The sequence below is a fragment of the Camelina sativa genome, chromosome 14, assembly GCF_030686135.1.
Source record: "Camelina sativa cultivar CO46 ecotype springtype chromosome 14, ASM3068613v1".
Lineage (NCBI taxonomy): Eukaryota > Viridiplantae > Streptophyta > Magnoliopsida > Brassicales > Brassicaceae > Camelina > Camelina sativa.
Window position 1 is genome coordinate 4,969,829 of NC_141893.1, and position 22,075 is coordinate 4,991,903.

At 37.5% G+C, this 22,075-nt stretch overlaps 4 protein-coding genes, 1 non-coding gene and 1 pseudogene across 6 annotated transcripts; 3 read left to right on the forward strand and 3 right to left on the reverse strand.

The window, feature by feature from the left end:
• Positions 1-24: 24 nt before the first annotated feature.
• Positions 25-3,955, reverse strand: LOC104739851 (pyrophosphate--fructose 6-phosphate 1-phosphotransferase subunit beta 1). The gene is made up of 16 exons (XM_010460320.2): positions 3,571-3,955; positions 3,181-3,339; positions 2,973-3,094; positions 2,711-2,764; positions 2,502-2,608; positions 2,250-2,355; positions 2,025-2,088; positions 1,836-1,924; positions 1,552-1,683; positions 1,276-1,446; positions 1,060-1,175; positions 836-947; positions 642-726; positions 515-559; positions 360-428; positions 25-270 (listed from the first exon to the last, which is right to left on the reverse strand). The coding sequence occupies exons 1-16, from the start codon at positions 3,767-3,769 to the stop codon at positions 197-199; spliced, it is 1,704 nt and encodes a 567-aa protein (XP_010458622.1). The 5' UTR covers positions 3,770-3,955; the 3' UTR covers positions 25-196.
• Positions 3,956-6,512: 2,557 nt separating this feature from the next.
• Positions 6,513-6,643, forward strand: LOC147927844 (small nucleolar RNA snoR111). The gene has a single exon (XR_015581248.1). It is a non-coding gene; the product is annotated as a small nucleolar RNA snoR111 (small nucleolar RNA).
• A 2,628-nt stretch (positions 6,644-9,271) lies between these two features.
• Positions 9,272-10,476, reverse strand: LOC104739852 (uncharacterized). Its single transcript, XM_010460321.3, has one exon. It carries the CDS (start codon positions 10,201-10,203, stop codon positions 9,514-9,516), a length of 690 nt encoding a protein of 229 aa, XP_010458623.1. The 5' UTR covers positions 10,204-10,476; the 3' UTR covers positions 9,272-9,513.
• Positions 10,477-11,568: 1,092 nt separating this feature from the next.
• On the reverse strand, positions 11,569-13,385 carry LOC104739853 (uncharacterized). Its single transcript, XM_010460323.2, has 2 exons — positions 12,887-13,385; positions 11,569-12,265 (listed from the first exon to the last, which is right to left on the reverse strand). Exons 1-2 carry the CDS (start codon positions 13,260-13,262, stop codon positions 11,763-11,765), a joined length of 879 nt encoding a protein of 292 aa, XP_010458625.1. The 5' UTR covers positions 13,263-13,385; the 3' UTR covers positions 11,569-11,762.
• Positions 13,386-15,922: 2,537 nt separating this feature from the next.
• On the forward strand, positions 15,923-18,575 carry LOC104739854 (leucine-rich repeat extensin-like protein 1 pseudogene; annotated as a pseudogene). Its single transcript, XR_015580042.1, has one exon. The product of XR_015580042.1 is annotated as a leucine-rich repeat extensin-like protein 1 pseudogene (transcript).
• An 18-nt stretch (positions 18,576-18,593) lies between these two features.
• Positions 18,594-22,063, forward strand: LOC104739856 (fumarylacetoacetase). Its single transcript, XM_010460326.3, has 15 exons — positions 18,594-19,021; positions 19,387-19,465; positions 19,559-19,617; positions 19,696-19,820; positions 19,911-19,985; positions 20,228-20,303; positions 20,420-20,519; positions 20,603-20,662; positions 20,776-20,846; positions 20,921-20,983; positions 21,080-21,144; positions 21,231-21,327; positions 21,410-21,535; positions 21,672-21,747; positions 21,857-22,063. The coding sequence occupies exons 1-14, from the start codon at positions 18,815-18,817 to the stop codon at positions 21,732-21,734; spliced, it is 1,266 nt and encodes a 421-aa protein (XP_010458628.1). The 5' UTR covers positions 18,594-18,814; the 3' UTR covers positions 21,735-21,747; positions 21,857-22,063.
• Positions 22,064-22,075: the final 12 nt, after the last annotated feature.

Consider the following 22,075-nt stretch of genomic DNA (forward strand, 5'->3'; position numbering starts at 1 on the left):
GAACTTTGTATTGGTCACTCCGACTTGAGAACTGTGTATTAAATTTAGGCGCTGTCGTCCATATTAAAATAATCTTATATGTTGAGGAAAAGACAACCGAAATGGTACGGGGACGTAGAATTCAAGATAGAAAGAGACCAAATGCGACATTTATAGGGAAAACAGAAAAGCAAGGGAATGGTCGTTGATCCAGAGCCTATTGAGCCCCGAGTTCCAGAAGTAGTGTGTGGCTGAGAGCTTCTGAACCAGGCCCTGTGAATTGGATCGGACCTGCAATAATATTTCCACAAAGGGTGGTACATTAAGAATCCAAGACAACAGGTGTTTTGCTTTAAAACAAAAAAAAGTTTGCAACGAACCTGGGCTGATGTATCGGTTCTTCAATGCCCATTCCTCACGCAGCGATGCAAATTTCTTAAAAGGTGCACCTGCAGATTCCAAAAAAGTCACTTAGCAAAGACCATGAAACCGCCGTATTAACAATTATGAGAAGAGATGGGAATCAAAGGGTCACCTTCAAGTTCCACCATTGCTTTCTTGATCACAGGCTTGAACTTACCTGCAAGTTGATACAACTCGATTTTTAATACCTATATATTTCAAATGTGTCTTTAGCAAACTCTATTAATTTATTTTCTTACCGTGTCTCCTCTCGACATCCATCAAGGCAGTGAGAGCAGTCCCACCTACGGTCCAGTCATCCACAGGAGCAGCCAAGTTCCCGACCTGCGCCAATAAGTTACTAATCTCATTCTAAGCACAAAGGCTGTTTCAATCAACATATAAATGAGAAACAGAGGGAAAACTAATTGAGTGGAAATTGTGGAGTACAAACCGAAGAAATCAGTCCGGTTTTCCCACTGTTGAGGAGTGCTCCAGCGCCATAACCGAGTGCATAACAGTATGTAGCATCAAAGTTTGTAGGCAAGCCGCATCTTCCTTCATACCTGTTTCAAAACAATAAATTGAGCTTTTTTCCTTCGCAAGATATATAAGCACTGTATTATGCAGCCCATATAGGGTCTTGGTTCATTGAAAGAACAAAATGAGAGAAAGTACCCGAAGAAATGAGACTGTCCCATGAATTGTCCCTTGTAGGCACCAACTTGCTTTCTTTTCTCCAGTTCACTTTCAACCATCTGAATAAGCATCTTCTCAGTCTCAATCTTGGCAACCTATCAAGATGTAGGAAAAATATATATCAATAATCCATGAAAGATGAAGCTGCGTCTTGGTGGAAATTCAATACGAGGTAGCAGGACAATAATCAATTACCTGGACATTTCCATGTGGGTCTCTCTCGAGCATCAGCTGCTCCTGAATCGCTTCAGGCAGAAGATCAAACAGCTTCAATGATTGCTCGGTGAGCTTCTTCTTCCAAAGCCCATTTTCATCTACAACCTCATTTGCCAAAATCTCATTCAGTTCTGCGATCAGCTCTTGGACCTGAGAAGTCATAAATTATAGTAATGATCAGTTGAAAAACAATCATATTAATTGGCTTGAAAGTGGTATATTCTATATTTCTATTATCTGACTCAAAAAACGCACCTCGGGGATAAAATCGATCAGACCTTCTGGAATCAGTATGACACCATAGTTGTAACCAAGTTCAGCACGTTTGCAGATAACATCTACCATGTAGTCCGTGACATTCTTCAAAGTCTGCTTCTGGGCGGACACCTGCAAAAGAGTATTTTCAGATCAAAGCTAAGTAAATATAGACTGATTGCTACTGAGACTTGTCACCAAAATGAATCTGATATGTAGTCTAATTCTAACATCAGTAAGACTCAAATAACACTAAGGTGATTTGAAGTCAAACAAGGGCGTACCTCTTCTCCAATAATTGTTATGTTAGGGTGAGTTTGTAAAGCACACTCAAGTGTAATGTGGGAAGCAGCTCGGCCCATAAGTCGTACAACTGCAATGAAAAAGTGTACAAGATTGCAAGCCATCAGTGATCAAATAGGGCACGACAGAAATAATGCAACTTCAAGAATTTCTGTTAACCAATTACTTACAATGATAATACTTGCCAGTTGACCTTGCATCAATCATGACATTCCCAATCATTTCAGAGTAAATCTGCACAAGCAATAAAACGTTTCAATAGGCTTCTTTCAAACTACTTTTTCTGGTGGAATAAGCAATTAGATTCTTGACAAGCAATAAAATCAACACAATACAATTAGTTATAGGGAAAGCAAGGAAAGCCCAGAATAAATTTGAGTAAAACGGAATCTCACCTTGCAAGCTGTATCAAACCCAAAACTAGTAGGAACCTCTTTGCATTTCAAATCACCATCAATAGTCTTGGGGCACCCAATGACTCGGGTTTTCAAGTTCTTACTCCTAATGATATAAGTAAAAAGTAAGTCAAATGCTGAATCAGCAGAGCATTCAAGATTCAGTTTACATGAATCTACAAGAGCAACAACTTTACACTAGGATAAATAAGTTACGACAAGACATGAAACAGATTTGACAGCTAGTTTTACCTGAAGTTTTCAGCGAGGAGGCAAGCATTGGTGTTGGAGTCATCTCCACCAATAACCACCAATCCATCCAAATCTAGCTTCTTTGCTGTTTCTTCAGCTTGTTTAAACTGCAAATGTCAGCCATTAATAATTACTCACTGCGTGGAGTAGAGGCTTTGGAAGCAGTAACAAACTAACAATTCTTTTTAAAACAGTAAATAAAATTCAACCTGGTCGGGTGTTTCAATCTTGTCTCTTCCACTGCAGATCATGTCAAAACCACCCTGTTGAAACCGAAAGAATTATAACCACATTGACATAAAAAGACAAGCACAAGGACTTATTATGCTCTACTAGATGTGATTCACCATAGTGTAAATGTTGATAGCTTTGATACAAACTGAGATGAAAAATGATGATGCAAGTTCTAACATCCCAAATCAATCACAAAGCTCGTGAGATGGATCCATAAACTAAAACAGACCCAAGTACCTGATTTCTGTAAGGCTGAATATATTCTGCATTCAACTCAACATATTTGCACTTCATGATACCAGCTGGACCACCCTTGAACCCGTAAAATGTGCTACCTTTGGCACGCTCTTGCAGGTAATCTAAATCAAGAGTGGGCATAGTAAGTTAGAATTCGACGGAAATCATCATTTAAAACACACAAAAAATAAGTCTTTGAAACCCTTACCAAACAGTCCAGATATAACATTGTGCCCACCAGGTGCCTGACCACCGGACAAAACAACCCCAATCTTCAACTTCTGTGCAGAAGTAGGTGCATTCTGATCTGGAACCACTGCTACAGATGGCTGACCATATAGACCCGGAAACAACTTCGCTATCTCATCTGCAATCATATCAAAGCAAACACTAAATTCTCCACAACACTCTTATATATAACTCTATAAACCACAGATCTGTCCTCGAGAGCCAATACATAAATCACAATCAAAACTAAATCGCTTAAGTTTCACAAATATCATTACAGTTCAATCAATTTTTTCTCACCAAACTAAACAAGATCTAGATCAAGCAAAGGAAACACAAATCCAAAATCATCAGATCAGAACCCCCTAACCTGGATTCCCGGCGGCGGTACTAGCGGGACCTTCGACGATTTTGAAAGCTCCTTTAAGAACAGAAGGCAAAGGGAGAGCGTTGTTAATACGGCTTGATTGAACTTCGCTGTAAACCGAAGCACGTCCTTTCGCCGGAGCATTGTCGGGAGATCCGGCGGCGGAGGCGAGATCTCGGGTAACGGCAAGAGCAGGGGCCATTTCTGTAGGGTTTTCACCTAACTCGCTTTTTCTCGTTTCGTTTCGAACCTAACTTCTATAACTTCCCTCTCCTTTGCTTCACTTCAGCGTCAATGGAGAGTTCACTTCGAGGTCTCCGCATTGGGTTGGTGTGAATTTATACTCTTGACCCAAAGGGTATATTCCGCAATTAAATTGCCTCATCCTACAAGGCAAAGGGTATTTTAGGGATATATCCAGTGTGCACGGCATGCTCTATGACGTTCGTCACTTAAGGCCCAATAATACAAATATGGGCTTTTGAGTGTGTCAAGTTATGATTGGCTTTTTTTTGTTATTGCTCGTTCCCCTCGTCTCTCTCTCAAAGCACAGCGCATGGTAAGTATTTCTCGTCTCTCTTCTCTCTCTGATGTACTATAACCTTTGATTCAAAAATGTAGCTGACGAAGCACATGGTAAACATAATCTAAATCTATATACAGGCCTAGGACTACTACTTGTCTTTTTGGACATCGTGCATTCTTATGCAGTAGCTGATCAGATGGTTGGGCTCACCCTTTTAGTCTAGAAGGAAAGTATCTTTCACTTTTTTTGGTTTATGAATCTGATGTTGTTGCAATTGGCTTTTGTATGTGGATTACAGAGTATCAAGCTGATGGTTACCAATTTCACTCGCTTGCCTCAATGATTTACACGCACAATGGTTCAAGTGGTTATGGGAGAAAAACTGATATCTACGAGTTAGAAAATAATGAGTGGAAGTGTACAAATTCTTCTCCAGAAGTACGTATCCGCACATGTATTGATGTGTCTTTGAATGGAAATTTATATTGGATTGTTTATGAGACCGATAACTATCTTATCCAAAGTTTCGATTTTTCGAAAGAAGTATATAGAGTTTTTTGTGTTCTACCGTGGAATACGAACTCTTACAATTTCCCAGCCCTCTCAACCTTTAAGAAAGATCGACTTTCAGTGTTAAAAAGAATCAATGGAGCAAATAATATAATTGAGGTTTGGGTGACAAAAAACAAGATTAATAATGACGATGGGAAGCATGTAACGTGGATAAACTTCATGACGGTTTCTGTACCTTTTTTTTTGGGCATTCGTCCAAGTTACTTCATCGATAATGTTTGCAAAAAGAGTCTTGTCATCTGTTGTAAGGATGAAAATGAACAGCTTTGCATTTATATTGTGAGGGGCAATGCGTTGACGAAGATTCAAATAGACGTTGAGGCTAAAGATTATATTAATCATTGTTTCTATGTTCCCAGTTTGACACCAATTCCTGGAAAGAGTTCAGATTTTCAAAACTAAAATATTAATATTTATTAGTATGGACTGCTTGTTGTTTTTTTAACCAGTTATATAAATTGATTTAAAAGTATGTAATTAGAAAAACATATATATATATATATAATATTTTTGTTGAAATAATAATATATATTTTTAAAATATCGTAAAGAGACATATTGACTTTAAACCAAAAGGAGAATATATGAAATTAAGAGCGGATGTTTACTTGAATAGAAGAAAAAGTAACAACATGTCGTTATAAGGTCTAATTAAACGAGCAATGTAGGTAATATTGTCTTACAAGTTACATCTATGTGACATGCATAGGGTGTTATGTTAAATATACATAAACTATAAGCAAAAAAGACTCATTCGGGTGCAATTTTCATTTTAATATATTTAGTTAAAAGATTTCTTTTGTAACGAATTTGCTACTACTATAATTCTATGATAGATAAAAATTTAATTTTATTAAGAAAAAGCAACAGCTGGTCTAGTTAAGTAGGTGACATGATGTGTAAAATGATGTCTACACAGTTAAAAAAATATAACAAAAAAAAAAGAGTCTTTCCTCTGCAAATGGTTTACCATTTAATTATTAAAGAATTCACAATATTTAATTGGGAAAATGTTATTAAAATCACGAACTTTCAAATTATGGCCATTTTAATCACCAAATTTATGTCAGGCCATTTTAAACATGAACTTCTGTTGATTTACCGTTTACATCATCATATTTAGTTGACCATGATGAAAAGGACATGTCGTTAAATCCCTAAACGAAGCAATGAGCCATCGTTAATAAGTCGTTAATCCTTCCCCGTTAGTGTCAAAACGACATCGTTTAAACCCGAGCAAACAGAGGTAAAAATCCCCAAATCGATCTCATTCGAAAACAAAATCCCTAATTCTCATTTCCCCAATTAGATTTTTCGATTCTTATCTCAATCAAAAATTCTTATCTCATTCCCAACAAATATGAGTTACAATTTTGGATAATCATATGATAAAAAGAAAGACCGCGGATGCCATGGTGTTCCCTCGAAGTGTCATTGCGGCTTAAACGTTGTTCTCTACACATCGAACAGGCAAGCAAACCCAGATATATTAATTGTGTCTCTAAAGGACCTACCAATTAAAGTAAGCGTGGGAGTGATTATATGTATGCAAATAATTTATAATTGTGTGGGTTTCTAAAAACAATAAAATTATATCCAAAATCTTAATAGGCCTATTTATAACTTAGGCCCAAAGGCCCAATAAAAATTTGTCATTTAGAGTTTTCTAGGGCAACATCATCACTCTGTATACTATAAATACCTCTCTGCAGACCCAAAGCTAACTCATCTCGATTTCGTAGGGTTGTTTTTGAATGTTGTTGATTAGTAGTTTTCTCTTTATTGGATCTGGTTTAGTCAATCTTATTAGGGTTTGATTTTGTGAAAAGAAAAAAACCTCGGGGTTGTTAATCGGGCAAGAGAGAGTAACGGTGTCTCTGAGTCCTTAATGAACCGGCGAGGGAAACTAATCTGGCCGAGATATATCGTTTCAGTCGTTCTTTTTTTGGTTAACGATCTGATTGTTGCTTGTCCACATCTGAGTTTTTTTTTTTGATCTAATTGGTAAAAATTTTAAAGTTTTAATGCGGATGAAGAATTTTATTATTTCTTCACTTTGATCCGATTGGGTAATTTTATTATCCGTGTGGACAAATAATTCAGTTGACTGACGCATTCACAAATTAAGTTTTTTACTTTTGTATTGAAATTTCTTAACTTTAACTCGAGATTTGGATATTGGACGAATTGTTTATGTTTGCCTTATTAGTCGATAAAATTAAATCAGTTAAGATTTCTAATATAATTCTATTGGACAAGGATGCATGATGAGAAAAAGCGAACTTAAAAGGTGGGAACTTGTTAATTGGCAAAAACACAAAACTATATCATAAAAATGATGTGAAATCAGTAAGTTTCGAATGAACAAATTGATACTAATCGATATGTTTATCTTACCAAAACTAATTTGAGTTCGAAAATAGAGGTATTTGGACAGATTAGTTCGACTATATATCTTGCTAAAACCAATAGCTAGCGTGAATTTTGCAGTGAAATTATATTCATATATATCAGTGTTTTCGTATTTAGGGTCTTAATAAGAAGACAAAATATATATAAATTTACTCTTTTAAAGACGTTTGCCAAAAAAAAAAAAGTGAATTTTGATAGGCCTCTGGTATTATGTTATACTATTAAACTAGTAAATAATACGAATGTACATAATTCAGTTTGATTTCTTGAAATATGGAAGGCCCAATCAAAATCAGAGACACTCTTTTTCTTTAGAACGGCCCATCTGGAAGTCCTTGTTGCAATGTATCCAGAGACGGTGAAAGAGAATCTCATAATTCTCTAATTCTTATACTAATGATTTATTCAACAGTACTTACTTCGATACGTTATTAGCTTTTAGTATCACTTTTCTGATAATAATGTGTTGTTACGTGGTAACAGTGACAAGCCTAAAAGAAGAGGATGATAAACGAGTCAAAGACGTTGCGTTGAGATTTTACTACCAAGTCTTACTGATAACAGAACCTCTCAAACACGCCTCAGTTGCAATGACATCTTCCCTCTGACTGTCTGACACTTTTAAATTTTATTAGTATGACGATGACAACTCTGACATCACCACATAAGTGATTTTAATGAAAAGTAAAAAAAATAAACATCAGTAATTCTTGAATAATATCGCAAATGCGAAATTGTTAAATGTTCGACTATTAAGATGTACCTTAAATTTTCAAGATATGGATTTTTTGGTCACTGTTTTGATCATTCATACAATTGGGATACTCTTTAGATTTTTTTCTTAGATTAGTAAAACGTAGTTTAGTTTTGAACCAAACCATATCAGAACAGAAGTACTTCTATACTTATTTCGTTTAGTTCAAACAAATATACTTGCCATTGAAAACTGTGTTTAAAGTGTTACACCGAGACCAGAGCCATTATGTCTCCTCTTTCTATTTTCTTTTGTCAAACCCAATGCAAAAAAATCCGCATTTCTAGGATTTAGTTCCCTCGTTTTGTCTAAAAAGTTGAATTATTATTTACTTTTTATTTTTATCGTGGTTACAAACCATTACCCAAGAGACAAGAATGATGATCACATCACCTTTTTAGAGGTAATTTTAAGCTTTTGCATTGGACTTTCAAACTGTATAGGTCAAGTTAACTACGTACTACCTTGTAAAATGCTACAAATGATAAATTACCTTCCTACGATCCAGCAGCAACAACGTCAATACACGTTTTAAAGCCTCGCATTTGTTCAAAAGTTGATTTTTTATATATGTTTTCTTAGAATTGCATTCGACGAAATTAAAACGAGGAAATAAAATAATTGTACGTAGAAAAGATAAGGCAAACGGGGTCCAGTATTATTCTCCAAGTTGCATGAAATCCCAAACAACCAAAAAACACCATATATATAAAATCAGAACCATGATTACCTAAACAATTAGATGTTTAACTGAAATTTAGAATAATAGTTTTTAAAAAATTGGATACTAAATAATATCCAGCTGAAAAAAAATAATAAAAGTTTGGAGAAGTTCACAAATACTTTATAACCCTTCTGCTTTGAGAATTTATATATACGATCTGATAAGAACGGAAGTCTAACCCAACTCGATCGACACGTCTAACGAAATGTTCTAAAAGTGATTATCTTTTTTTTTTATAATATTCCATTTCAACATAGCATCAGTATTCCGAGGAATGGAAGTTTTTGGTGTTGAGACTTTAACGCTTTGGTGAAAGAGATCAGTTTGAGTGATCCGTAAAGGGTAAAATTGTACAGACAAATAATGTGACAACAACAATTCATGGGTAGCATATAAATGCCTGTGGTGGTGGGCAGCACAAAATATGGTCTTTGGACCGGAAATAATATAATATATACTAGTATTTACACATACTGTATTATAGTATTGTAAAAGCTTCTCTCAAATTTCAAAAGTAATCCTATTCAAGATTAATCAATTACACATGTCTAGCTAATAGCTAGTATCGAGGAAGTAACAATTCTACTTTGTAGTGTTCTCAATAATATACATAATTTAAATCTGTGACTATAATAAGTGATGCACAAAGTTTGATTATTTTAATCTGTGGTCACACCTCACACGACTCACACCTTAATAGTTAATGGGACTGCATAAGCGTAATAAATACGTACGATTTTACTAATCAAAATGTTATAATACAATGATACTGTTGTCGCATTATAAACACAAATTAAATGATTCCACTGGAAAACTTTGGGGTAATCTAACAACATGTTGCCCTAGAGATATCATATCATCCAAGTGAATAAATTCACAACTATGAAAAGAAGAAAAAAACATTTTTAGCTTTTTATTTCATTAAATATTGTAAGCCATTTTATCGGCAAAAATTTTCTTATCCCCAAACACCAAAAACTTTCTCACCAATGAAACTCACAAATCTCCTTACGGTCCCCTTCTCCTCCTCCTCTTCCGCTTCTTGACGAGCATCTCCACCACAAAACTCCTCCGTTGGTTCCAAACCGCCGTTGCAACCACCACCATCACCCAACTCACTTGAACACGGACACGAATTCACAACTGACTCACCGAGTCGACTCGGAATCTCCGAATCATCCGCACCAAAGCTAGAGCTAGCAAGAAGCAAAGAAGAAGACTTCACAGGACGCTTTCTCCGATCTTTCTTACCGGTCACGTTCTTCTTTTTGTTGTTGTTCTTCTTCTTCTCCAAGCTATCTTCGAAAGCGTCGATGATTTCGTGAATAAGCTGACGACTCGGTGACAAGTCCCATCTGACCCAATAACTCGTGTAGCAGCTGAAACAGTCACAGTTAAAGAGAGGCGAGTGATTGTCGAAATGAGCTTTCTTGTGAGCTTTGGTCTTATTCAGACGAGAGGTAGGGTTTCGGTCGCCGGAGTAAGAAGCGGTTGATATGAGATAGGCCAAAACTTCACGGTCTTCCGGGGAGAGAACTGCCGCTAGTGAGAAGATAGCGACCGGAAGAAGAGAATAAAGGTGGTCGTCGGATTTTATCTGCGGCGGCGGCGATGGGTGTACGGTTCCTTTTCTGTAGAGCTTCTTCATATTGTAGTTTTCTATGGAAGAGAGAGAGAATGAAAGAAAGAGAGAGACTTGTGTAAGTAGATGTTATCGAGACTTTAAAGACCGAAAGGTTTTATTAGGTTTTGTCTGTTTCGGTATTGTTTTATAGTTATTGTTCTCTTGTCTTAAAAATCCACCGCCTAAACGTTTGTTTATTTGGTAAAACTAGGTTTAAGGCTAAACCACTCGACCATTTGGATTTTCATCTAATTGGTTAAAAGAATTAGACAGTAAAATGTTATTAAGATTTATATATTTTCAATCATCTTTAGACCAATTGATCAACTCAGACGGCTGGCTTAAAGACATTTTATTAAAGTAAGTCATCCATCTTTAGATTCTTTTTACTCATTTCGATTAACGCTTATCAAAATTTTGAACATTGATTATTTATATGTGAAATGAACCTATAATTTAGATACAATCGATAAACAAAAAAAAAACTACTTCCATGTGGGAAATTCACATCAAATGTTTGAAAAGCCGAAACAAACAAACAAAATTTACTTAATAAAAAGAAAAATTAAATATTTGTGTGTTATAAACTGTTTGTTTTTAATTTTACAATTTTATGTACTTCACGTCAATCCTTCGCTTTGGACGTAGTATACGAGTATACATTTGTTTTTGGAAACATATACAGTACATTAGTTTCACGAAATTTGTTTGTTTCAAACTTTTAAAATGCTTATTACTTTGTTGACAGGAAAATGTTTGCTCTAGTTACAACACTATTTCGTCCAACACTTGTTTAGTATATCATTTGCATATTAGCATATAGTCATACTCATATACCAATGATATTTAAATAAATGTATAGTTTGTAGGTTCCAATGTTTATGTATAGTGGTGCATGGTGCTTGCTTGCAGTCCGTCACTACAGTTAGTGGAGTGTGGTAAAAATGAAAAATATTAATATGCTTGCAATTTGCAACAGGGTTATTTACGGTGTGATTGGTAAGACACTTAAGTGTGTACCTTACCTTTTCATCATTCAATTAGCTTTAATAAATAAAGTTTGGAGGAAAGAGTTGCAAATGCTTATCAAGCTTTTCAGTTTTCATCATCCAATTAACTTTTATAACTAAGAAACTCACCACACTCCAATAATTTGTCAAAAGGAAACAAACATCTAAGTCAGATTGAGTGAGATGTTAATGAAATAAGTTGGTCTCTTCCACTCACGATATTTTGTTACAGTTAAGAACTTAAGCATACTGTTTTTGTAGTTTTATTAGTACCAAAAGGAAACAAATATTTCAGTTTTTTCACGCAATAAATCGCAAGTAGTCTTCTACTCTTTTAATTTCGGGAATCTGATAGTGCCGGGCCAATAACGGGCCGAAAGTGAAAAGCCCCATTAATAAAGGTTGCCTAAACAAAATAATATAGACCACTACAAGTCTACAACTTAAAATAAGTTGGTAGCCAAACAAAAACTTTATAGATAATTGCTGCTCAAAACTTATCTATATTTACAAAAAATAATAAAAGAACCCTTAAACATTAACTCATAGAGCCTATACTTTATTTTAGAATAATTACAACCCCAATCCACTGTCGTTGAAAGCCACCGTAAGCTGGCCAACCTTCAAACCACTCCTCTTATTCTCCCACTCCTTAAAACCATTAAACGCCGTCGTCTTAACCAATTCCTCAAACCCTACACGCAGTCCACAGTCACAGCTCTTAACCTTACTCACCACTTCGTTAGAGGTTCGTTTATAGTGACCGAACCACTTGGCTTGCATATAACCGTTCCTTCTCCATGGCGGCACGTAAATCTCTGCTCGCTTCATTGATCGTCTGATCTCAAAGCTCATGATCCTCACAAGCTGTTTTAGCTCCTCAGGTGTTCCCACAAAGACACGTGGTATTTGAGCTAAGAGGGAGAGGTATCTTGTCGTTGGCCGAGCAATCTCGAACTCTCCGGCCAGATTAGTCTCGACGATGTAACGGTTATTATCTCCTCCCTTAACGTCGACGTATTCGTACTTCCCGGCTGTGTTCTTACCAAATTTCACCCACCGGGACTTGCAGAGACCTGTTCACATAGAGATTCATCATTTCAATTCAGTATATTTGCACATTTTAATCCAAAACATGTAAAAATGTGAATATTACAACATCATATAAGATTAAAATTCACATACGATTACATATTGTTCTTAAACCAATCTTATAATGATATTTTTTTGGATAAAATCCCATTTTCATATGCTAATTAAAGTGTTAAGATACGACATTTACATCTATATCCTTGTGGTTTGTTCTACATGTCACCGTATGCTATATTGTGTATTACTAGCCTGGAAACTCGTCATAAGAATAAAATGACTAATCAACCTCAAAGCTCAAATGTGCTACTCTATTGACAAAAGCAGTGTACAATCTCAAGACCAACTTTAGTTCCTAATCATGTTTTGTAATCACGCCTCTAAACCAAACATTCCTTTCGAAAAGCTTATTTTGTTTTCGATAGTTCAACCTTTAGCAAAAAATAAAATATAATAAAATCAAGTGACCAAAACTTCAAGAGCTTAGCTAGGTCTAGAAGAGTCAACAACTATATCTCAAACTGATTTGAGATATTAACAAAATTAACCAATCCCTCAGAATCAAATATATACAAATGTAAAATTCATATAAAGATCATTGTTATTACCTGCATCAAACCCTTTGCCACGTAGATAAGCCATAAAGTGACGTTTCTCTCCGACAACGAACCGACTAACATTCACGGCCACATCCATTATTCTCTGCCGCTCTTCGCCTCCGTGATTTTCAAGAATCTCACGCAGCCTCTCCTTCACATCTTCGTAATCCTCATCTGACTTATCATCTTCTTCCTCAGGAACCTCCTTAGATGAAGCTTCTTCTACTTCTCTGTCGATAAAAGATTCGACCATATCCCAAAGATCCGCTGTGTCATCCAGAGAGTGATCGCTTCCGCTGCTGCTACCGCACGGAGGACGTGCACGCGCCGCCGCCACGTCAAAAGCCGCCGCTGTTCTCATGAACCTCCCCACAATCTCTACCATTCTATGCCCTTTTCTGATTTCTTCTCTTCTTCGGAGAATCGTTGGTTTATATATATACACGAATATTTATTTAGTGATGTTTTCATTGTGTTGACAGAGACTTTGACTTTTTGACGGAGTAAGACAAATGGTAAAAATATGACAACAGGATGGTGAAATGATGGTGCAACAAAAAGGATTTAACGGCGTTTTGTGTAACGGAGAAACCCCAAATTACCCCGTTAACAAAGTAATTACAGTATTGAGATGTGCTGGCTGATTAACTTTTAGATTCTCAATTGTTATCACCATATCGTCCAAATACATTTCACTTAAAAACGAATAATATCAAAAAATATACTTAAGCATTAATGTTAGTCGATAATAGTAAAGTGAATTGTTCTAGTTTGGGAAAAAGAGATGCATGGGTTCTATATAAGTGCTACTCTAATTACTAAACTCCACTTTCAGAAAAATTAAAAGATTTTCTTCTCTTTTTCACTAAATTTATTTACTTTTTTCAGATTCAGACTACAGATTTTTTGCTAAAATTTTATCTATAATTATTTCTACTCTTTGTCTACTTAATTTACTAGAAAAAGGCATTAGTAAAACGGACGCCAATATTTATTTACTAACGTCCGTGACAAAGTATCCGCGTGGAAACACGTACACGAAGCAAGTTAAACTGAGGTTGCCCCGTGGCGAGTTGAGGATAGATCTTACGTCTTGTACTTTTTTTTTTTTTTCAACTTTGTAGATTTGATGATATCATTTAACTTTGTAGATATCTTTTATTACATCAAACGCGGAGACCAGAAGAAGTGGAGTGAACTCAAAACCCGTCCAAGTTCAATGAATTTGACAAAGCTGTCTAGGTTCAACGTATCTAAGGTTTCCCCTTCGCTTATTTGTTTTTCCTGTGTTCATGCAATTATTAGTTGAATATATTAAATTGTCACCGGTGATGCTTGATTCAGATAGAAACTTATCCATTACACGTGATGGCACTAGTTTTTTTGGTTTTGATGTTACTCTTAGAGATATCTCAAATTATATATCCACGTTTTAAGATTGAAGAAAACGATTTTGTGGGCTTTATTACACAATCTGGGCCGAACTTTGATTCGTGGTTATAAACCTGCTAGGTTTTGTAACGTGGTTGAACACTGATCAACGATCATATATCGGATTGGTAATTTAGTGCACAAATTGACTATATTCCTTATTGAATCAGTCCAGGTGTCGTAGTCTAATTTGTGTGTGCCTTTTTTTTGCCGTCTACAGTTTTAATAACCATTTCCGGTTCACCTTTAAGCTTATATTTTACAGTAATCTTGCATAAATTTCAAACTTTTACACTTTTAATAACCATTTCCGGTTCACCTTTAAGCTTATATTTTACAGTAATCTTGCATAAATTTCAAACTTTTAGACTCTGTATATGAACAAGGCCTCTGTTGGAAAAGTCCAACCTGAGGTCTGAGACTCTTTAGGCAATGTCATTGCTTTAGGCAAAGTCATTGAACCAAGCAGAGAGCTGACCAATAAGGGGACAAAATATTGACAAATTGTGGTGAGTGAAGCTAGTCCATGGTTCTGCAGGTTTCTTATCAAATTCACAAATTCATGAGGGAAATAGTTTTGGATATGAGAAAGAAACAGTATGACCAATGTACATTACCTACTCACTGAAGAAAGAAATATACATTTGCACTAAAATGGCCATTTTCTTTGGTTTCATCTTTACCTTGATCAAACAGCTTGATTCAAGCTTTGCTTGACTTTATAAAATGTTGTTTGTTATAGGCTTATAGCTATTGAGATTCAGAGACCATAATAGTATCCGCAGATTTTGTAGTTTCCTAACTTGTTCTCAACCCTATAAATTATCTTCTCTAGAGTATTTGAGATACTCCAATTCCACATGTTTTTACATGTGAGAGCTTTGCTTATTTACCTGCCGGGCACATTGCTTAAATGTGAAGTATTTTATGTCTAATAAACACTTCCTTTGATTTTCTTTAAATTTTGTTTGATCAGACGAATGCACAACATTTTTTTTCTCCTACCAGGAGTCACTTATTTCTGAGTGCCTCTGTAAGATTCCTTGTTCCTATGTTTATCTACGTGGCTTTCAAGACACTACAAAGAATGAAACCAGAGCGTTTATGATCACGCTATATAGAAAAAATCATTCTACAAACACAAAAAAGATATGGATCTTGCGGTTTTATGTTAGTTATTACTCACCTTTAGGAAGACTTGACAACTGATGAATATTCATAGGATTGAAAGATCTAAGGGATGATGATATATACACGTTTTGCAACAGACATGCGTCCAAGTTTTGTTCCCATTTGGTCGTGCGTGCAGGTTTGTCTTTCTTTGACCGCTTCTAATTCCATAGATCGTGCAGTATTGTCATTTTGAGTTATTAACACATTTAACTCTATATTATTTTATATGATTTAACGTTGACGCTGATTATTATATTCTACAACAGCCGAGAATCTTTAGGAACGTGCATCCAAGTTTGAGAAAATCAGTGACGATGGTTTCATCTCCGCGCAAAGGTCAGCTCTTTTTGGTCTTCTCTACGTTTTCCTCAACGTGTAAACATGTCACTAATTGACACATTCAGATTAAAAAAAAACGAAAAGGTAGAGTAAAATTGGAGAGAGAGAGAGATACGACTTTGGAGTTTCTAAACCGTTTTATAAAGATGAAGCACAAAGAGATATTAGATGTTCATAATTAGTAAAAGTGGGTTTCTTGACCCATAAACAATGTTGTTCCCACCTCTTCGTTCGTTCTTCTTCCTCTTCTTGTTGTCCTCCGCCCTTTTTTTATCACAGATCAAAGCAGACCACGACGATGAAAGCGGCTTGGGCAGTCATATCAAAGTAGACAAGCGTCTAAAGTTTGAGAACCCGAGCCTACGTCAAGCCTACATTGCTCTTCAGTCATGGAAAAAAGCAATCTTCTCTGATCCTTTCAACTTCACAGCTAACTGGAATGGCTCGGACGTTTGCTCCTACAATGGAATCTACTGTGCTCCTTCTCCTTCATACCCGAAAACCAGAGTCGTTGCAGGCATTGACCTCAACCACGCTGACATGGCTGGTTACTTGGCTTCCGAGCTTGGTCTCCTTTCTGATCTCGCTCTATTCCATCTTAACTCAAACCGTTTTTGCGGTGAAGTACCTCTCACGTTTGATCGCATGAAGCTTCTCCACGAGCTTGATCTTAGCAACAACCGATTCGTCGGTAAGTTCCCTAAGGTTGTCCTCTCTTTGCCTTCCCTTAAGTTCTTGGATCTCCGCTACAACGAGTTCGAAGGCAAGATCCCGTCAAAGCTCTTCGACAGAGAGCTCGACGCTATATTCTTGAACCATAATCGGTTTCGGTATGGAATTCCCACGAACATGGGGAATTCCCCTGTCTCCGCTTTGGTTCTTGCGGACAACAATCTCGGAGGATGCATACCGGGAAGTATTGGTCAAATGGGGAAGACACTCAACGAGCTTATCCTCTCCAACGACAACTTAACCGGTTGTTTACCTCCTCAAATCGGAAACCTCAAGAAAGTGACAGTTTTCGACATCAGTTCAAACAATCTACAAGGTCCGTTACCATCTAGCATCGGAAACATGAAGAGCTTAGAAGAGCTTCACGTGGCTAACAATGGCTTCGCGGGAATCATTCCTCCAAGTATCTGCCAGCTTTCAAACCTTGAGAACTTTACTTACTCTTCCAACTTCTTCACCGGTCGTCCCCCTGTATGCGCAGCTGGTTCGTTAGTAGACGCTGTGGTGAACGGCTCCATGAACTGTATCATAGGTTTGGCTAGTCAAAGATCGGCTAAGCAGTGCTCATCTCTGCTTGCTCGTCCTGTTGATTGCAGTAAGTTTGGATGTTTCAACATCTTCTCTCCACCACCACCCACGTTCAAGATGGCACCCCAGTTCCGGACACTTCCTCCACCGGTTTACGTGTACTCATCGCCCCCACCACCGTCATCCAAAATGTCGCCTACTGTCAGAGCATACTCTCCTCCACCACCACCGTCGTCCAAGACGTCGCCAAGCGTCAGAGCATACTCTCCACCACCGCCTCCTTATTCCAAAATGTCCCCTACCGTTCGAGCTTACTCTCCACCACCGCCTTACGTATACTCATCACCGCCACCGCCTTACGTATACTCATCTCCTCCACCGCCTTACGTATACTCATCACCGCCACCGCCTTACGTATACTCATCTCCTCCACCGCCTTATGTATACTCATCTCCGCCTCCGCCATCACCATCACCGCCACCGCCTTACGTATACTCATCTCCGCCTCCACCGTACGTATACTCATCACCGCCACCGCCTTACGTATACTCATCACCGCCACCGCCTTACGTATACTCATCTCCACCGCCGCCTCCCTCAAGTCCACCCCCACCGTGTACTGAATCGTCTCCGCCACCGCCTGTTGTATACTACGCACCCGTGACACAAAGCCCGCCACCACCACCACCGGTATACTACGCACCCGTGACACAAAGCCCGCCACCACCATCACCGGTATACTACCCACCGGTAACACAAAGCCCACCGCCACCGTCGCCTGTATACTACCCACCGGTAACACAAAGCCCGCCACCGCCATCGCCTGTATACTACCCACCAGTAACACAAAGCCCGCCACCACCATCGCCTGTATACTATCCGTCGGAAACACCAAGTCCTCCACCCCCGTCACCAGTATACTATCCGTCGGAAACACCAAGTCCTCCACCACCAACTGAGTACTACTATTCACCAAGCCAGTCTCCGCCACCAGCAAAGGGATGTAACGAAGGGCATCCACCACAAGCATCACCGAGTACTTACGAACCAACTCCTGAATATTCATACACATCATCACCACCACCGTCTCCTGTTTCCTACCCGGAGACGTCTCTTCCACCGATTCCAAGTGTCTCGTATGATGCGTCTCCTCCTTCTCCTCCGTCTTACTACTAGTTTCAAACCCCCCATTGAGTAAAAAAATGCATTCTGGCCTTATGATTAACGACTACTCACAATTACATTCTTTTGGCTGCGAGACTTTAATTTGTGTGTTTTGTTGATTTTTAAAGAAAGTTATTTTTCTTTCCATATATATTTTTTCTCTTCTTTTGGATATTTTGTTATCTTTTTTCCCCCTAACACAGCTGCATTAGCAGCATTGGAGAGTATATAGGTTTCACTTCAAAGTTCATCTGTCAATTATTATCTCTGTATCTGTTACTAAAATGTTCTGTATAAACAATAATGATAAATATTAAACTTAAAAATAAAATTCTCTTATCTCAAAACTAAAATAAACTGTCATCTTTGTATTTTTCATATGACGTCAACTTCTCAGTCATCATCTTAAGAACGGCAGCTTAAAAGAATCTAAACGCTACCTACTACTTGGAAATAACTGTCCTCTCTCTTTTATCTCTTCGCTACTGAGAGATTTGGGAATTTAGCTTGGGAAACTTCGCCGGAGAACTCATACGTCGTCGTTTTTTAGTGTTTTTATTCGTCCTGTCCATGGCGTTGTTGAAGTCCTTTATCGATGTTGGTACAGACTCACACTTCCCTATCCAGAATCTCCCTTATGGTGTATTCAAGCCGAAATCGAACTCCACTCCTCGTCCTGCCGTCGCTATCGGCGATTTGGTCCTGGACCTCTCCGCGATTGCCGAAGCTGGACTTTTCGATGGTCCGATCCTTAAGGACGCTGATTGCTTCCTTCAGGTTCGTTTTATCGATTCCTGTTAACTCGGATTACTATATAACCCTCGGAACTGATATTTTTCTCAAGTTTGCTCCATGGTTAAAGTTGGTTAGTAGCTCTGTAATTGCGTCGCTGACCAAGTTCACTGTATTATCCAATCCCTTTTAGCTCGATAAATTCGGATGTTCTACTAAATTGCTGGGTTTGGTGTGATTTTTTACCTTCTTTTATGATCTGATGGTTATAGTTGATTGCTCACACAGTCACACTAAGCTACATGAGTGGTGTAGGGTGATGTTATTTATAAGGATCAGGTTCTTGTTCATGGTCTAGTCTATTTCTTCTTGTTGTTAATGTTTTAAGTTTCTTTGCTCTGTGTTTACAGCCTAATTTGAATAAGTTCTTGGCCATGGGACGTCCTGCGTGGAAGGAAGCGCGCTCTACGCTTCAAAGAATCTTGTCATGTAAGCTCTGTTTGATCTTATTGGTTTTATGTAAATTATGCGGACTTTGTTATTTGGCTTTTAAGGTTTTGGTTTTGGTATGTTTTGGTGTAGCTAATGAACCCATCTTACGAGATAATGATGCTTTGAGGAGAAAGTCATTCTATGAGATGGTTAGTACTGAAACAAAAATTGTTCCTGAAACAGGCGAGATGAGATTGTTTGAAGCTATTTTGGTTAGGATTTTGTAGAGTAAAGTAGAAATGATTGTTCCTATGGTGATTGGGGACTATACAGACTTCTTTGCATCTATGCATCACGCAAAGAACTGTGGACTTATGTTTCGTGGACCTAAAAATGCGATAAACCCAAATTGGTGCGTTTAGATTACTTTTGAGTTGAGAGTTTCTTCATGTAATGGTCGAGTGACTCTGCAAATTTTACATGACATTACTATGTTTTCCAGGTTTCGTCTTCCTATTGCATATCATGGAAGGGCATCATCTATTGTCATCTCTGGAACCGACATTATTCGACCAAGGTTAGGAAATTGTGTGTTTATTATCGGTTTTCTTGGTTCTTATACTGAGAATGGTTGTTAAGGATTCACACGTCATATTAAAAGTCATGCGTCATGCAAGACTTGATGCTTTGACAAGAAAAATAGTTGTTCTTAATTTAAAGGCTTTATAAGATATTCTTACACTGAAACTGATATGAAAAAATTGATGATGAAGTGCTAAAGTCAGTTGTTTTTCCCCTTTTCTTTTTGTATCCTTCCAGAGGTCAGGGCCATCCACAAGGAAACTCTGTCCCGTATTTTGGACCATCTCAGAAACTTGATTTTGAGCTTGAAATGGTAAGCATCCGATGCCTCAGTTGTGTGGATTTGCTTAAGAATGATTCAGTTGATGCTATTTGTTGTTAGTTTAAGTATTACACCATTGAAAATCTCTTTTATCACATGATATTCAGGCTGCTGTGGTTGGTCCAGGAAATGAATTGGGAAATCCCATTGACGTGAATAATGCAGCGGATCATATATTTGGTCTAGTATTGATGAATGACTGGAGTGGTACTTACTTCATTATAGTATTCTTTGAGTTATCTTTAACTTGACCGTGCATGACCTGTTTTATGGAATTTTTGTTGTTATAGCTAGGGATATTCAGGCGTGGGAGTATGTGCCTCTTGGGCCTTTCCTAGGGAAGAGTTTTGGTAAGAAATAAGTATTCAAGATTGATATTTGGCTTCAAAACGTCTGTTTCATTTATACCAGTTGGAGTATTTGAGTAAGGAACTTCAGCCAATGTTGATTTGTTGTGTTGTAGGGACTACTGTATCCCCTTGGATTGTTACCTTAGATGCGCTTGAGCCTTTCGGTGTTCAAGCTCCCAAGCAGGTTGGTACTCGGCATCACATTCTTTTTGTGCCATGCAATCATTGATTCTCTAAGCTAAGATATGATTGTTGCAGGATCCACCTCCATTGCCATATTTGGATGAGAAAGATTCTATAAATTATGACATCTCTTTGGAGGTAGCATCGTGGAGTTTAATATTTTTCATTTTCACTATCAACTACAAATTATGGTGGATTAAATAAAAAAGAAATACCATGCTTCTCCGCTTGTAGGTTCAACTGAAACCTTCCGGCAAAGATGATTCTTGTGTAGTGACAAAGAGCAACTTCCAAAACTTGTGAGTTCCTCCTCTATAGTCTCTTATCTAGTTCTCCATATAATTAACACAGTAAGATTCCAACTCTTTTTAACTTTTCTTGACAGATACTGGACCATAACGCAGCAGCTAGCACACCATACCGTTAATGGTTGCAATTTAAGGCCTGGTGATCTCCTTGGAACCGGAACCATAAGCGGACCGGTAAACTCTTTCAAACTGGTTCTCTCCTCATGCGACGACTAAAAACATAACAAGGACATTTGATTCTTGATTCTTAACGCAGGAGCCAGATTCATATGGGTGCCTACTTGAGTTAACCTGGAACGGACAGAAACCTTTATCACTCAACGGAACAACTCAGACATTTCTCCAAGACGGTGACGAGGTGACCTTCTCAGGTTTATGCAAGGTAAAAGACTACTGTATAAGCTAACTAACACAAGTTTCATTTTTTTTTTGTCCCAACAAGTCCAAATAATTGTGAACTTGTTGTATGATATTTTGCTTAACACTTGTTAATCAAACTACGGCGATGATTGGTGCAGGGAGATGGTTACAATGTTGGATTTGGAACATGCACAGGGAAAATTGTACCTTCACTCCCTTGATCTGCTCTCGCCGGTAAACGTACCTTTTATCACATTAATAACTATTTTCCTTATAACCCTGACTTATTAATATTTAGACCCCAATAATAATTAATTAGATCATTTTTTCACTTTATTTGCAGGAAATATGGTGAAAGGAAAGATTTCCATAAGCACGATTACGCACTTGGGTTATGGAGTATGATGATTAAGTAGATAACCCCATCCGATTAATAATAAAATTATCTCGATATTGGTGTAATGGATGTTATTGAATGTTTTCTTTTATAAAGAAAGACAACGGAATATTAATAACTTTCTATATAAAAGCGATTATCATCGAGTGGTAAGTAATGTGTCCT

Excerpts from the sequence above, each read along its gene's own strand:
- LOC104739851 (XM_010460320.2), bottom strand. The coding sequence starts at position 3,769 with ATGGCCCCTGCTCTTGCCGTTACCCGAGATCTCGCCTCCGCCGCCGGA. Across the intron at positions 2,089-2,249 it reads GGTTTGATACAGCTTGCAAG|ATTTACTCTGAAATGATTGG; the intron begins GTGAGATTCCGT and ends TTGCTTGTGCAG. Across the intron at positions 727-835 it reads AAACCGGACTGATTTCTTCG|GTCGGGAACTTGGCTGCTCC; the intron begins GTTTGTACTCCA and ends TTATTGGCGCAG.
- LOC104739852 (XM_010460321.3), bottom strand. The coding sequence starts at position 10,203 with ATGAAGAAGCTCTACAGAAAAGGAACCGTACACCCATCGCCGCCGCCG.
- LOC104739853 (XM_010460323.2), bottom strand. The coding sequence starts at position 13,262 with ATGGTAGAGATTGTGGGGAGGTTCATGAGAACAGCGGCGGCTTTTGAC. Across the intron at positions 12,266-12,886 it reads TGGCAAAGGGTTTGATGCAG|GTCTCTGCAAGTCCCGGTGG; the intron begins GTAATAACAATG and ends CTATGTGAACAG.
- LOC104739856 (XM_010460326.3), top strand. The coding sequence starts at position 18,815 with ATGGCGTTGTTGAAGTCCTTTATCGATGTTGGTACAGACTCACACTTC. Across the intron at positions 19,986-20,227 it reads ACCGACATTATTCGACCAAG|AGGTCAGGGCCATCCACAAG; the intron begins GTTAGGAAATTG and ends GTATCCTTCCAG. Across the intron at positions 20,304-20,419 it reads TTGATTTTGAGCTTGAAATG|GCTGCTGTGGTTGGTCCAGG; the intron begins GTAAGCATCCGA and ends CATGATATTCAG.